General features: G+C 39.8%; 1 protein-coding gene across 1 annotated transcript in view; it reads left to right on the top strand.

The window, feature by feature from the left end:
* Positions 1 to 12,108, top strand: part of LYPD6B (LY6/PLAUR domain containing 6B) — a 245,791-nt gene extending 233,683 nt beyond the window's left edge. The window contains exons 4-6 of the mRNA XM_056117675.1: positions 198 to 296; positions 10,101 to 10,231; positions 11,924 to 12,108. Of these exons, the coding sequence (XP_055973650.1) occupies positions 198 to 296; positions 10,101 to 10,231; positions 11,924 to 12,094 (401 nt within the window). The 3' untranslated portion in view covers positions 12,095 to 12,108. The remainder of the gene's footprint in view (positions 1 to 197; positions 297 to 10,100; positions 10,232 to 11,923) is intronic.
* Positions 12,109 to 14,563: the final 2,455 nt, after the last annotated feature.

Here is a 14,563-nt window from a genome sequence, read left to right as displayed (position 1 = left end):
TTTATTAATCTGTAGCAGGTGTTCACAGATGAGAATAAAGAAAATGCCTCAATCTGGAACTTAAGTCAGTTCTTTAAAACATTTAAAGATTATAGCTTATAAATTTTATTTTAACTGAAGTAACTAAATTTGTGCCATAGCTGATGTTTAAAAGTTTTTCTGTTTTTAAACCTGTTTGACTTTACATTTTTTTACAGCTACACCATTCCCAAATAGCTTCAAGTGTTTCACCTGTGAAAATGCAGGAGATAATTATAACTGCAATCGATGGGCAGAAGATAAATGGTGTCCACAAAGTAAGTGTGCTGAGTTTGGAAGATTTCTTTTTTTTCTTTCTTTTTTTTTGTAATCTTACCTTATTCAAGTCTTTCTTGACTAACTCTGAGAGGAGCTGTCTCACATACTGTTGTTTGCATACCAATAGGCTGATGATATATACAGACATCAGACTCCCCTGAGTAATCTTGGAAGCTGATGGCAAAGCCTCAATTTGTAGCTGTGTGAACACTGAGGAAGAATTTATTTAATAGCATTTATTAGGCAGAACTAATAGACTATAGCATTACTGCAGCATTTTAAGAATTTCCAAAATGTGACCCAGGATAGGGAGCTCAGTGATAAGGCCATAAACTTTGCACTCCTGACCTGAATTGAATCCCTAGCAATGCAATAAATAAAATTAATTTCATAAGTACTTCATGATATCACTTCAAAAGTCATATTTGATGCTTGGAAACATTCACTCATTATAAAAATTGGGGAATCTTTTTAGTTTGTTTAGTTTACTTTTATATCACCAGTGCTTGTTTCATACTACATTCATTCTAGGTCAGAAAATATGTGTTGGTGGGATGAGCAGGAGTTTTGGATAGTTGCTTAGGGGACTATTCTATGAGAAATATATAGTTTGAAGTAAGGCATGAATGACCAGAATAAGTCAGCCATGTGGCGACCTGGACAGAGTGTATGACACGAAGAGTAAAGGCTTAGCCTAGTCAATGAATAGGAAGATGACCTGCTGATAATAGATGGAGAAAGGACCAATGACAGTAAGGATGTGGCATGTGGAGTATTTTTCAGATAAAGAGGTTTTTTTTATTGTCACTGTCACTATCCTCCCATTGTTCATCAATTTGCTCGAGCAGGCCTAATAACATCTCCGTTGTGACACTTGTTACTGTGTTTGGCATATCAAATATGTCACGGGCAGCTTGCCAGGCTTTGCCGTGCAGGCGAGATACTCTCGGTAGCTTGCCAGGCTCTCCGAGAGGGGCAGAGGAATTGAACCCCGGTCAGCCTGGTCAGCCACGTGCAAGGCCCTACCCACTGTGCTATCGCTCCAACCCGTTTTTTTTTTATTGTATTTTATTATAAATGTGATAGAAAGGCAGACGGCATTCTAAGCTCCAGAAGAAAAGATACTTGCCTTGTTCTAAAATATTGGTCTGGGGCTCACCTGCTGAGTGCTTTCTTTGCATGCAGAAGGCCTGGGTTCAATCCTTTTCCTGGCATTATCGCCCAAGCACTGTGAGAATAAACCACTGAGCACAGAGTGGAAGTGGCCAGTTCTCCCTGTTGCCATTTCCTGGGTGTGCCCCAAGAGCCAATAAATAAATACAAAAAAATATTTCCCTAGCTGCTGTGAAGATTGAATCATTGGTAGACAAAAGTAGAATGAAACATTTAGTAGGGTCTTCCATTCTCTTGAAGCAGAAAAGACATGGACAACAGTGATAGGAATCGGGGAGGTGTGCAGTGAGTTGAATGATTTGATATAAACTTGGAGGTAAAGCAGAGCAGATGCACTGATGAATGATCTGGAATTGAATCCTCTACTAGGCCCTATAAGAAGATTAGGTTAGTCAAATTTTAAACTGTACTTTTTAAAATGATGTCTTCAAGTTTGAAAGGTAAAAAGAAAAGGTAAAGAAAAATAAGCTTTAAAAGCTCCCAAGTTAAGAGTTGGCCAGTCTGGATCTGCTATTACCTTGAATTGTGTGAGAATTTCTGCACCGCATTGTTTAGCATTATCTATTTATTCACTTATTTATTGCTCTTTGGGTGATACTCGGGTTATTCGTGACTATGCACACAAAAATTACTCTTGGCAGTGCTTGGGGGACCATATAGGATGCTGGGGATCGCAAATGCCCTACCTGTTGTACTACTGCTCCAGCCCCTGCATCATATTATTTATTTATTTTTTAATTTTTATTAGTGAGACACCATGAGGTACAGTTGTAGACTTACAAATTTTTGTGCTTGGGTTTCAATTATACAATGATCAAATACCCATCCCGCCACCAGTGCCCATTTCCCACCACCATGGATCCCAGTATCCCTCCCACCCCCCATCCCCCTCATCCATCCCCCCCCCCCCCCCCCCCCCGCTCGCCTCTGTGGCAGGGCATTCCCTTTTGTTCTCTCTCTCCTATTAGGAGTTGTGGTTTGCAAAAGAGGCATTGAGTGGCAATCATATTTAGACTATAGTCTACTTTCACATGCTTCTCCCATCCTGAGAGGATCCTTCCAACACCCTTTATTTGGTGCTCCCTTCTCTATCTGAGCTCCCTTTTCCCCTAGCATGTGTGGCTGGCCTCCAAGCCATGGAGTGAACCTCCTGGTACTTATCTTGACTATTCTTGGGTGTTAGTCTCCTATTTCGTTACTTTATGTTCCCCAGATGAATGCAATCTTTCTATGTCTGTCCCTTTCTTTCTGAGTCATTTCACTTAACATGATACTTTCCATGTAGTACCACTTGTATGTAAATTTCATGACTTTGTCTTTTCTAACAGCTACATAGTACTCCATTGTGTAAATGTACCAAAGTTTCTTTAACCAGTCATCTGTTCTCGGGCACTCAGGTTTTTTCCAGATTCTGGCTCTTGTGCATTGAACACATTTAACATATGCCTCAGAGACCCGGGCCCTACATAAACAGGATGAGAATGCTATTCGGGTCTCCCAAAGAGGAATTGAAAGAGCTATGCTTGGAATATCATGTTTCACTCAAATGAGAGAAAGAATCCAGAGTTCCGACATCCGTCAGCGATCAAGAATCAGGGACGCTGTCTCGTTTGCCAAGGTGTCAAAAATCAGATGGGCTGGTCACATAACAAGATTTAAAGATGACCGCTGGGCTAGAGCTGTTACTGACTGGATCCCACGGGATGTCAAAAGACTGCGTGGCCGCCCACCTACCAGATGGTCAGACTTCTTCATCAAGATCATGAACGATCGGTTTGAGGCTCTTCATGTTTCCACAGCAAACAGATGCCATTGGGCTACACTGGCATGCGACAGGGACGAATGGAGACGTTACTGGCGCCCGCTCGAGCAACTCGACGACTAACGGGAAGTTGAGCGATTAAGTGACTGTCTATTGTAAAGAGTGCTGCAATGAACAAACAAGTGCAGATGTCACTTCGACTATACTTTTTTGCCTCTCTGGGATATATTCCCAGAAGTGGTGTTGCTGGGTCAAATGGGAGCTCAATTTCTAATTTTTTGAGAATCATACATACTGTTTTCCAAAAGGGCTGAACCAGTCGGCATTCCCACCAGCAGTCAAGGAGGGTCCCTTTCTCGCCACATCTGCGCCAGCACCGGTTGCTTTTGTTCTTGTGGATGTGGGCCAGTCTATGTGGTGTGAAATGATATCTCATAGTTGTTTTTATCTGCATCTCCCTGATGATTAAGCATCATATTATTTAAAGCAATGGAATGGTCGTACTTCTTCCAGATAAAGCCAGTATATGAGCTAAGGCCTACGATGGGTTGGGAAGCTGTCTTGTGGTGTTGGGAAATAAAGCTCCCATGTTTGAGCATGGAAAGTCTGTGATCTTGAGCTATCTCACCAGTCTTGTAGTTGGGGATTTTTTTATCCACCACTAAACAAAAAGCAGTGTAAAAACAGTGTCTGCAAATGATACCTTTTATATGTATGTGTAATATTCCTTAAAATAAAGCACAATAGGCTATAAAGTAAGTATAATAGATTTAAAATTGTTGATTATTATTTAGTGAATTAGTTGGTTAAGTTAGAATTTTCAAGAACTAGAATAATCATAAATATGCGGAGACTATACAGTATTTAGCAGCTAGACAGAAATGAAGATGTCAAATAAGATATCCAAAAATATCAAATGGACAAATGAAAATGGAAATTTGACTTAACAAAATATATAAGGTGTAGCAAACGTTGTTCTACAGAAGTTCATAATAATACAGGTATACTTCAAGTAGCAAAAAAAAATTGCAAAGTCATAGTACACCTAAAAAAACTAGAACAAGAGGATCAAATGAAGCCCAAACATGAAAAGAAATAATGACAAAGAAGAAATAAACTGTAGTGACTAAAAAGATGATAGAAGCTTTTCAAAAAACTGGTTCTTTAAAAAGGTAAACAAAATTGAAAAACCTTTTGCTAGATTCACCAAGAAAAGGAGTTCAAGGAAATATCAGATGTGAAAGAGGAGAAATTATATCTACTGTGACTGAACTACAAAAGTTCATAAGTTAATATAAAAAGTAATAAAGAAGATACAAAGAAATAGATGCACTAAAAGGAAATGGATGAATTTCTAGAAAAATTTAATCTTCCAAGACTGAATTATAAAAAAAATAGAAAATTGGAAGAGATTTGAGCAAAATTTGAGCAACACTAATACTTGAATTAGTCTCGAACACCTATTCCATACACATACAAAAAAAATGTCAGGACCAAATGGCTTAATAGAAATTCTGCTAAATATCCAGAGGAGATTTGATATCTATTCTTCTGAAACTCTTCCCAAATGAGGAAGGAATACATCCAAATTCATTTTATGAGGGCAGCATATCCTAATACAAAACCCAGACACGGACACCACAAAGAAAATTAGACTATATTCCTGATTAACATAGACACAAAATTTTCAACAAAGCATAAGTAAACCAAATTTAACAATAGAGCAATCATGCACCATGATCAAGTGGATTTATTCCTGGGGTGGAAAAACAATTCAACATTCACCAAGCAATCAACATGATACATCTCTGTTGATGGAGGAAAGGAAGGAGAAATATATAATCATCATTTCATTAGGTGCAGAAGAAGTAACACACAAAATTCACCATTCATTTTATGATTTTAAACTCTGAACAAAGTGGATTTTTGAGAGAATGGAATTCAACATAATAAGTTTTTATGACAACTGCAAAGTTACCTTTATACTCTGAAATGAAAAACTTTGAATGTTTTATTCTAGGATCAGGAAGAAGAGAATGATGTCCACTTTCATCATTTTTATTCAGCATAGTTGGATGTTCTAACCAGAGCATTTTTGCAAAAAGTAAACAAGATGAAAAGATACATGGGGCATATAAATTGGAAAGAAAATAAGTACTCTGCCATTATTTTTCAGTGACATGATTTTATATATAGAAAACCCTCAAGACTCCACCCCAAAAGTGTTGTAACTAATAAACTCAATAATGTTGCAGAAATCAATACCAATATGTAAACATTTGATGTTACTATATACCAGTATCGAGCAATCAGAAAATAAACTTTTGAAAACAGTTCCATTTATAATTGCATCAGAGAATAAAATGTCTAGGAATTAATTTAACCAGTGAAATGAAAACTAAAATACAGATGAAAGAAATTGAAAATACAAAGAAATATAAAGGTATCATGAACTCTAGAATCGGAAGAATTAATATTGTTAACACATCAATATTATACAAGATATTTTATAGATTTTATGCCACCCTTACCAGAACCCCAGTGTTACTTTCCACACAAATAGAATAATTCTAAAATTTTTATGGAACCAGAAAAAATATACAAAATTGCCAAAGCAATCTTGAGAAAGAAAAACAAAGCTGGAAGCACGATGCTCCCTTATTTCAAAGTACATCATTCAAAACTGGTGAAATACCATATCTTTGACTGAAGAACATAGTGCACATTAATGGAGAACAAAGAGCCTAGAAACAAACGCATGCATAGATATTTAGTTAATTTTCAGCAAAGACGGAAGAAAATAGAATTAAGATAAAAAATAGAATTCTTTATCTTGAATAATGGTGGTAATGCTGGACAGCAATAAGTAAAAGGATGAAGTTAGACTACTGTCTTACACCATACACAAAAATTAACTCCAAATAGATTAAAAACTTGAATATTTATCTGAAACATAAAATCTGTAGGAGAAAAATATAAGAAAAAAATCATAGACATTGATCTTAGTGATGAGGTTTTGTGGCTATGATCCCAAAGCAGAAAAAACAGTGTGACTACAGGAAATTAAAAAAAATTTGTCCAGGAAGGAAATCATCAAAAAAATGAAATGGTAAACTCCTGAATCAGAGAAGATATATGCAAATCATATACTCACTAATAAGTTGACATTTAATGCAAAGAACTTACAGAATTCAATTTTAAAACATTCATTAAAAAAAATGAAACATTCATTTAAAAAAATCAACGAGCATTTTCCCCAAAACTACAGATTATCACTATAACTACAGATTATCACTATAACTAATCATCAGGGACATGAAAAACATGAATGGACATTGCGAGTATTTGCCAGAGAGAAACAGAATTCTTAGCGAGTGAGCCAATACAGGGGTGAATGCACTTGCCTTGCATTCAGCCAACCCAGGTTGGATCCCCAGTACCACATATGGTATTCTGAACACAAAGCCAAGAGTTAGCGCTGGGTGTTACTGATTGTGGGCCAAAGTGCACCACTTCCAAATAAAATAAAACTAAAGCAAAAAAATAAAAGAGCATATTAACTAGAGGAGTTGGGGGTTTGGGGGATAGTATGAAACGAGTGAAGGGGATTAAGCAGTACAAATTTTCAGTTTCACATAAATCATTGTCACTGTCACTATCACTGTCCTCCCATGTTCATTGATTTGCTCGAGTGGGCCCAGTAACACTGTGAGACTTGTTACTGTGTTTGCCATATCAAATATGTCACGGGTAGCTTGCCAGGCTTTGCCATGCGGGCGAAATACTCTTGGTAGCTTGCCAGGCTCTCCAAGAGGGGTGGAGGAATCGAACTCAGGTCTGCCATGTTGGCTGTGTGCAAGGCAAAAGCCATACTCGCTGTACTATCGCTCCAGCCCTTCACATAAATATGGAGACATAATGTATAGTGTGGGGACCATAATCAATAATATGGTATTGAAAATTTGAAAGTCTCTAAGGAATTACAGTAATAGATTTTATTGTGGAAGTCATTTTGCACTGTTTACAAATGTTGATTATTATATATCTGAAGGGGCTGGAGTGATAACACAGTGGGTAGGCTTGCACATGGCCGACCCGGGTTCAATTCCTCCATACCTGTCAGAGAGCCCAGCAAGCTACCAAGAATATCTCACCCGCACGACAGAACCTGGGAAGCTCACCCTGGCATATTCGATATGCCAAATCAGTAACAACAAGTCTCACATGGAGGTGTTACTGGTGCCTGCTCGAGCAAATCGACGAACAATGGAAGGACAGTGCTACAGTGGTATACATCTGAAACTGAAATGTCAACGAGTTATGCTTCAACTGAAAAATATTAGCCCAGGGCCAGAGAGATACTACAGGAAGAAAGCACTTGCCTTCTATGTGACCGGCCGTGATTAAAATCCCTGGCACCCACATATGGTATCCTGAACATTGTCAAGAGTCCTGAGCACTGCTGGATGAGCTCAAACCCAGCCTAATAATAATAATAATAATAACAAAAACAACATCAACAACAACAACACATACTGGAGACCTCCATTAGTACTGCAGATCATTTGGTGTAAATGAACACAAATAACTGACATTTACATAGGCACTCTCTTGTATTGTTTTCAGGAATAATAATTATGTAATATTTTGAGATTCTTTTATCCTTCTTCACTGTATAGTACCTGATCTTAAATTGTGTGCTCTATGAGTGAATACACAAGATTTGTCTCTGATTTTTCATAGAAAATGAAATGTTTAGTTATTTCAATTATTTTTTCTTGATTGACTGATGACTCTCTTTGCTCATTCCAGAGAGTGGCTATAATTCTGCAACTGTTTGCTTTAAATTTCCATGAAACTGAGTCAATGTTGGTTGATGTACAGCCTCTTATCTTCATTGACTGAACTGTTTTTGAAACTGTACCAACTCTGTTCCTACTGGATCTATGCATAATGCTCTAATTTGTAACCCATTAATCAAAGCCATCTTTAATGGGAGCACATGTGGATATTTATGGGCTTCAAAATTTTCTGTCCAAATGTAGAAACCATAGAGTGAAGCTGCCTCTTCTTTCACTTGTGCTAGCAAACACAAACAAATAGACAAAACAACCCTAGTGTGAGTGATGGGAAGGATAAGGAGCATCTACCTTGAGAAATGTAAGGAGAACGAGATGGAATGACCTTATATTCTAGCATGTGTGACAGGACATTCTTGACAAAACCAGTCAGTCAGGCTGCAGAGATACTCACCATCTGGAATTCTAACTGAGGCTAAATTTCTTACTTTCCAGCTTGTCATTATTTAGGGGAATGACAGTCAACCATTTCTGGGGGCAAACAGGCCTGAAGCTATTGTTCTTTGTCATCTCAGCTTTCCTTTTCACTGTACACTTTACTTCTGCGGTCTGTCGGTGTCATTAAAAGAGGTTCTCTGTGTAACAGGATAGGACAAGAATGACATTTCTTATTTTATTTAGCCTGGCTTTTATTCGGACTTTCTAGGGCTGCTTGAGCATGTGTGACATTCTATATGAACACATGCAGCTACAGTTTTCAATTCTTCTTTGTTCAAGGGATAAATGGAAATGCCTCCCCAAAACACTTAGTGGTTCCCTTTCTTTCTGAATCCAGAAATCGGCCCTCCTGTAGCACAAGCCACAGCACTTTCCAGTTGAATAATAAGTACAACTTAGAGGCAGGATGGTTCTCCGGCTAAGAGCACAAACCCTGGCGCCTCTCCTGAGTTAGAATCCTGCCTTCCATCTCTTTCTACCTCTGTGACCATGGGCAAATCACTTTGCCTTAGTTTCTTTCTCTGGATAATGAGGATATTAAATATGACTGCTCTGTCATAAGTCTTGAAAGTGAGAACATGCAGAGTACCTGACAGATGGTGCATGCTCAGTATCTTGTGGTTATTATCTCAGCGTTACAGCCAAGGTAGTTATTATCATCACTTTAATAAAATGAAAATGAGCTTGAGGGGTAAAACATGGCTTGCTCACTCGTGCCAAAGGCAGACATGGGCCCCAAATTCTCAGCTCTAGCCAAGTTTTCCCTTTCTGTGACATTGTTGCTACATACCCTTCTCAATCAATGAAGAAACATTTTCTTGGTCTGAAAACTATACAAGAGACAAAGAACTGAAGTTTATAGTCCTAGGATATGGAATGAAGTCACTTTCTTGAAAAATTCCTAATAAATAACATTAGTGATTGAGGACAGTTAACTGCTGCAAGGATATTTAGAAATGAGCTGATTGGAAGGAGGAAAGGGGAGCAGATCGTGAAAGAGGGTTAAAGAAGAGGAGAAAATAGAGAAAAAATTATCTAGGGTTTGTGCTTTTTAATTAGGAAAAGTCAAAGACTTTGAGAACATTAAAGCAAGAACGAGAATCCAGTAAGGAAGGTGATCTAGTTATATCATCTGAAGTGCATTCCTGTTCGCTACCTGGCATTTTAATCTATAGGAAACAAATGGTCAATATTGCAACAAACTGTGTTCTCGCCCATTATGTTTCATGTTTTCAACTTAAATTTTATTTGAGAATTATAGAACATGTGCTTCAAAACAGAGATGCTGAACTTTCATAGGAAATGACTAGACCTAAGGCTTCAGTAGAGAAATACTGATTTTTTCCCCCCTTGGTCACGGCTGCGTGATCATTTATATTTGTTTTATTAAAAAATACATTCATGCTTCAAAAGCTGGTGTCATTTCAAAACTAATGCCTAAAAAAACAATCATTCAATACCAGTCAATTTCTTGCATATGGATCATACTGGATTGTAGTAATTTCTGAAGTGATTGTTGAAAGTCTCTTTTGCAATGTAGAAATGAATTTGCTGAGGTTCTTTCTTCCTAGATACACAGTATTGTTTGACCGTTCATCACTTCACCAGCCATGGAAGAAGTACATCCATCACCAAAAAGTGTGCCTCCAGGAGTGAATGCCATTTTGTTGGCTGCCACCATAGCCGAGATTCTGAACATACGGTACGGAATGTGTGTGTGAAATGTCTGTTCTGCTTCTTTTGTTTTGTTTTGTTTTTTTGTTTTTTGCTGGTGATGGTTAATTCTACATTATGGAACAATAATGTGTTGAACATGTCTATGCTTTGAGGAAAGACCCAATTACAGTGATAAAACAGAGACCAAAGAAAAGTTGAGGACTTTCTGTCCTTCAACAAAAAATGTTACAAAAATGAATCAATCCCAGGTCCCAGCTAGACCATAGAACTTGGACTCTAGATGAACTTGTGTGGGGTCAGCTCTGTAGTTATAGAAGCAAACCTCCTTGAGAGACTGACAAACACTACATGAAGTTCAATTCTTGTATTTATTGATGCCCAGAAATCACCAGAAATCAATAGGAAAGCTAGAGAGAGGAAAATTGTGGCACCTTCCACTGCAAAAACCTTATCTTATATAACACTTCTGTTTAGCTGAGAAAGTGACAGATTGAAAGAGTGATGCCATTTTTAACTTATTTAATGAGCTGTGGATACGTTCTCAATCAACTACTTTTTTCTCATTCTTTCATTCTAGTGAGCATTTTACCCATTTTCAGCATATACCTGAAATCCTATACCTGAAATCCTGAACTGTCTGAGGGAAACAATTCTTAAAACCATTTTGATATCATGAGACTTTAGAAATTGATTAGCCTATATGTAGAAAAGTAGTGGTGACACCAGTGACTTTTAACTTTGTAAGGATTATAGGTTTGTTTTTATTTTATTTTTTAATGTTTTGAAAAAATAATGGTGATAGTGTTTTGAAGGCACCCCAGACTAAAGCAGAACTTCAGGGTGGGGTGTTGGCTATCAAGATTTCTTTTAAAAAATAATTTCCGGGGCTTGAGACATAGCACAGCAGGTAGGGCATTTGCCTTGCACGCAATCAACCCGGGTTCGATTCCCAGCATCCCACATGGTCCCCTGAGCACTGCCAGGAGTAATTCCTGAGTGCATGAGCCAGGAGTAACCCCTGTGCATTGCCAGGTGTGAACCAAAAAAAACAAATAAATAAATAAATATAATAATTTCCTTGAGGTGAAAAATTCTTTGATTTACTTTATTTAACCCAGCTGCTCTAGAAGCTGTTCTGAATAGTTAAGTGTGCCGGTTGTCACACTGTAGGCAGTACCTCCAGAGATGAGAGCCCCTGAAATCTTGTGCTTTGAAGGAACAAGCCCTTTTTACCGCTGAGCAGCCATAATTAGTAAGCCATTGGTGCTGCAATGATAGGAATCAGGTGTTCACCAAGACAATAGAGAGACATTATTATCTCCTAACAAGCAGTGCTTAGAAAGAAAATCAATGGCAAATCCCAAAGGCTCCTGGCTTTTCATTTTTGTTTCAGTGTTTTTCCTTACAAACCTTTGTAAGATTTGTTGATTCAATCAAATGGTCTTATTCAGTTTCCCTTCCTCTTCTTCCTCTTGCTCGTGCTTGGGTTGACACAGATAAATCAAAGGGGAGATGAAAAGACTCTTCTGATGGTTCTTACTATTGGGTCAGCGGAGGGGAAGGGTACCCAAGGGCCTCACTGACTTAGAGGCAGGAAAACCAACTCCTTCCCTGTCCTCAGAGCCTCAAGAAGGCTTTCTTTTGTTCGTGCTTTTGCTTCGCTCTTCTTCCTATCTATCATTCACTCTCTGTCTCTCGCCCCTCTCATTTGTAATAGGAGTGTAGGTCTTGCTGTGAAGGAATGATCTGCAACGTGGAGTTGCCTACCAACCACACTAACGCCGTATTCGCGGTGATGCATGCGCAGAGAACGTCCGGCGGCAGCAGCAGCACACCCAGGCTCTACCTCCTGGCGCTTGCCGGGGCCCTCCTGCTCCCGTGGCTCTGATGCCGTCAGCCACCAGGGGAGCCCTCTGAAGCACAAACTAAAAACGAACAACGTCTTTTGGGGGCAAAGACCAGTCTGGCATATGCTGAAGAATGCACGTTGGACCTCCAAGTAGAAGATTCGTGGGGTATCTAAAATGCTCCCGCATGTGGTTATGTGATCGAGCCCATCGATGGGCAGAGACTGAAGAGTTTGACTTCCAGGCTTCCTGTGCAGGGACCTCACTTCTGCCGGAAGGACCAGTTTGCTTCAATAACTAGTGGTCGCAGGAGCCCAGGTGGGCCTTATCAAAGCAGGACTTGAACTGAAAGGATTCCTGGACCTCACTGACTCCTACACCGGCTGCTGGGTTCAACCCTTTGTCTCTGGGATTAGTTTAGAGTGTCCCCATGAAAGCCAACCCTTTTCCTGGTGATAGAAAGCAGTTTCCCATCCGTGGGGCTGCTCCTTGAAGTAAACTTCCAGTTGAATAATATGAAGTGCATTTGCTACGTGTGGGGAGAAACGAAGATTTTAAATTATATATATTAAAATGCCTGCTTGTGTGTTTCTTGATTAACATGAAGATACTAGAGAAAATGTACCAGTGGCATCAGGGTCACTGAGGTTACCGGGCCAGTCTCCATGGGTCATCTCTTTTGCCTGCGGTATAAAAACCCCTTGCCAAAGTGACTTCTGATTTGTTTTGTTTTTCTTTTTCTATTTCTGGGAAGGACGAGGCTTAGAATGCAAATTTAGTGAGTTAAGAAGCATGAGAAACCTCTAGGATCAAGGAGGGTGATATACCTAGTCCTAGGAGAGGCACCGTGAGTGCTAACTGTAAAGAGGGTTCCACTCCACATGCACCGGCTTCTCTCTGGAAGTCAGGCCCACTTTCTGAACACTTCCCGAAATATCTGATCTCTTGCTCTTTCTTTCTGTCTTCGACAATACCATCTCAGGTATTCAGATAAGAAACTCGCATTTCTTTCTTTCCTTTTCTTTTCTTCTTTTTTTTTTCTTTTTGGGTCACACCTGGCGATGCTTATGGGTTACTCACTCAGGAATTACTCCTGCTGGCAGTGCCCGGGGGACCATATTGGATGGTGGGAATCAAATCCGGGTTGGCTGTGTGCAAGGCAAACAAACACCTTACCCACTGTGCTATCACTCCAGCCCCAAGAAACTTGCATTTCTAAAATCATGCTTTTGCTGCCTGTTTGCTGGCATGTTACTTTATTCAAATTTGTCTTTTACTGGACTCACAGTAGTGTTGGGGAGTGGGGGGGCGGTGATGGTGCCTGCCATCAGAGATCAAACTCAGGGCCTTGCACATGCTCAGCCTCTGCTTCAACATTTAAGTTATATCCCTGGCCTGAGGCGATGTTTTTTTTTAAATGCTTTAAAAAAAAACAAACACATTTTTAACACCACAGTGTTGATTTATAGAATGATGGCAGTGGTTGCGTTCTGGAATTGAGCATCCTCAGGTCCACATCCACATGGACCTGAGAATTCTCTCATGAGCTAGCTTTGACATGAATTTACTAGTGGGGGTGAGTGGGTGGATGGGTGGAGGTGGATGTCAGCAAACTCTGACCTCTGTTCTGCTGAAGTATGTGGCAAAGTCACTTGATACTTAGAATTCTTCAGGAAGGTAAGCCCCTGTCAAGGTGGTGGCAGATGTGGTGAGCAATGAAGGCCTTCCTCCAGGTTTGCTGATGGCAGCTGCTCCTATCCTCACAAGCAGACGGCAGAAAGCAGTGAGCTCCATTCTCTTCCTTTTCTTTGCTTTTTTTTTTTTTATCGATTTGCTCGAGCGGGCCCAGTAATGTCTCCATTGGAGACTTTGTTGTTACTGTGTCTTGCATATCGAATACATCACAGGGAGCTTGCCAGGCTCTGCCGAGCGGGCGAGATACTCTCGGTAGCTTGCCGGGCTCTCCGAGAGGGGTGGAGGAATCGAACTCGGGTCGGCCATGTTGGCTGCGTGCAAGGCAAAGGCCCTACCATTGTGCTATTGCTCCAGCCCTGGCAAGTTCCCCGTGACGTATTCGATATGCCAAACACAGTAACAACAAAGTCTCCAATGGAGACGTTACTGGGCCCGCTCGAGCAAATGGATGAACAACAGGAGGGCCTTTACCTTAACCTTTTTATTTTTTTAGCTTTTTGTGACACGCATGGTGATGTACAAGGGTTCCTCCTGGCTTATGCACTCAGGAATTACTCCTGGCAGTTCTCGGGGGAACATATGGGATTCTGGGAATCGAACCCGGCTTGGCCGGGTGCAAGGCAAACGCCCTACCCGCTGTGCTATCATTCAAGCCCCCTCTCTTCCTATTCTTCAGTCTCCACCTTCATGACCTAATCAACTCCCAAAGGCCCCTCATCAACCTACACAGAGAATTTAGGCTTCAAAAGAGAGATTTGGCAATGGTGATATCAACATTAGTCCATAGCAATGGCTTTGTATTATAAGTCGTTTGG

The sequence above is a fragment of the Sorex fumeus genome, unplaced genomic scaffold (genome assembly GCF_029834395.1).
Source record: "Sorex fumeus unplaced genomic scaffold, SorFum_2.1 ptg000035l, whole genome shotgun sequence".
In the NCBI taxonomy this organism is placed as follows: Eukaryota; Metazoa; Chordata; class Mammalia; order Eulipotyphla; family Soricidae; genus Sorex; species Sorex fumeus.
Note: the sequence above shows the minus strand (reverse complement) of the source record. Positions and strands in the feature narration are given on the sequence as shown.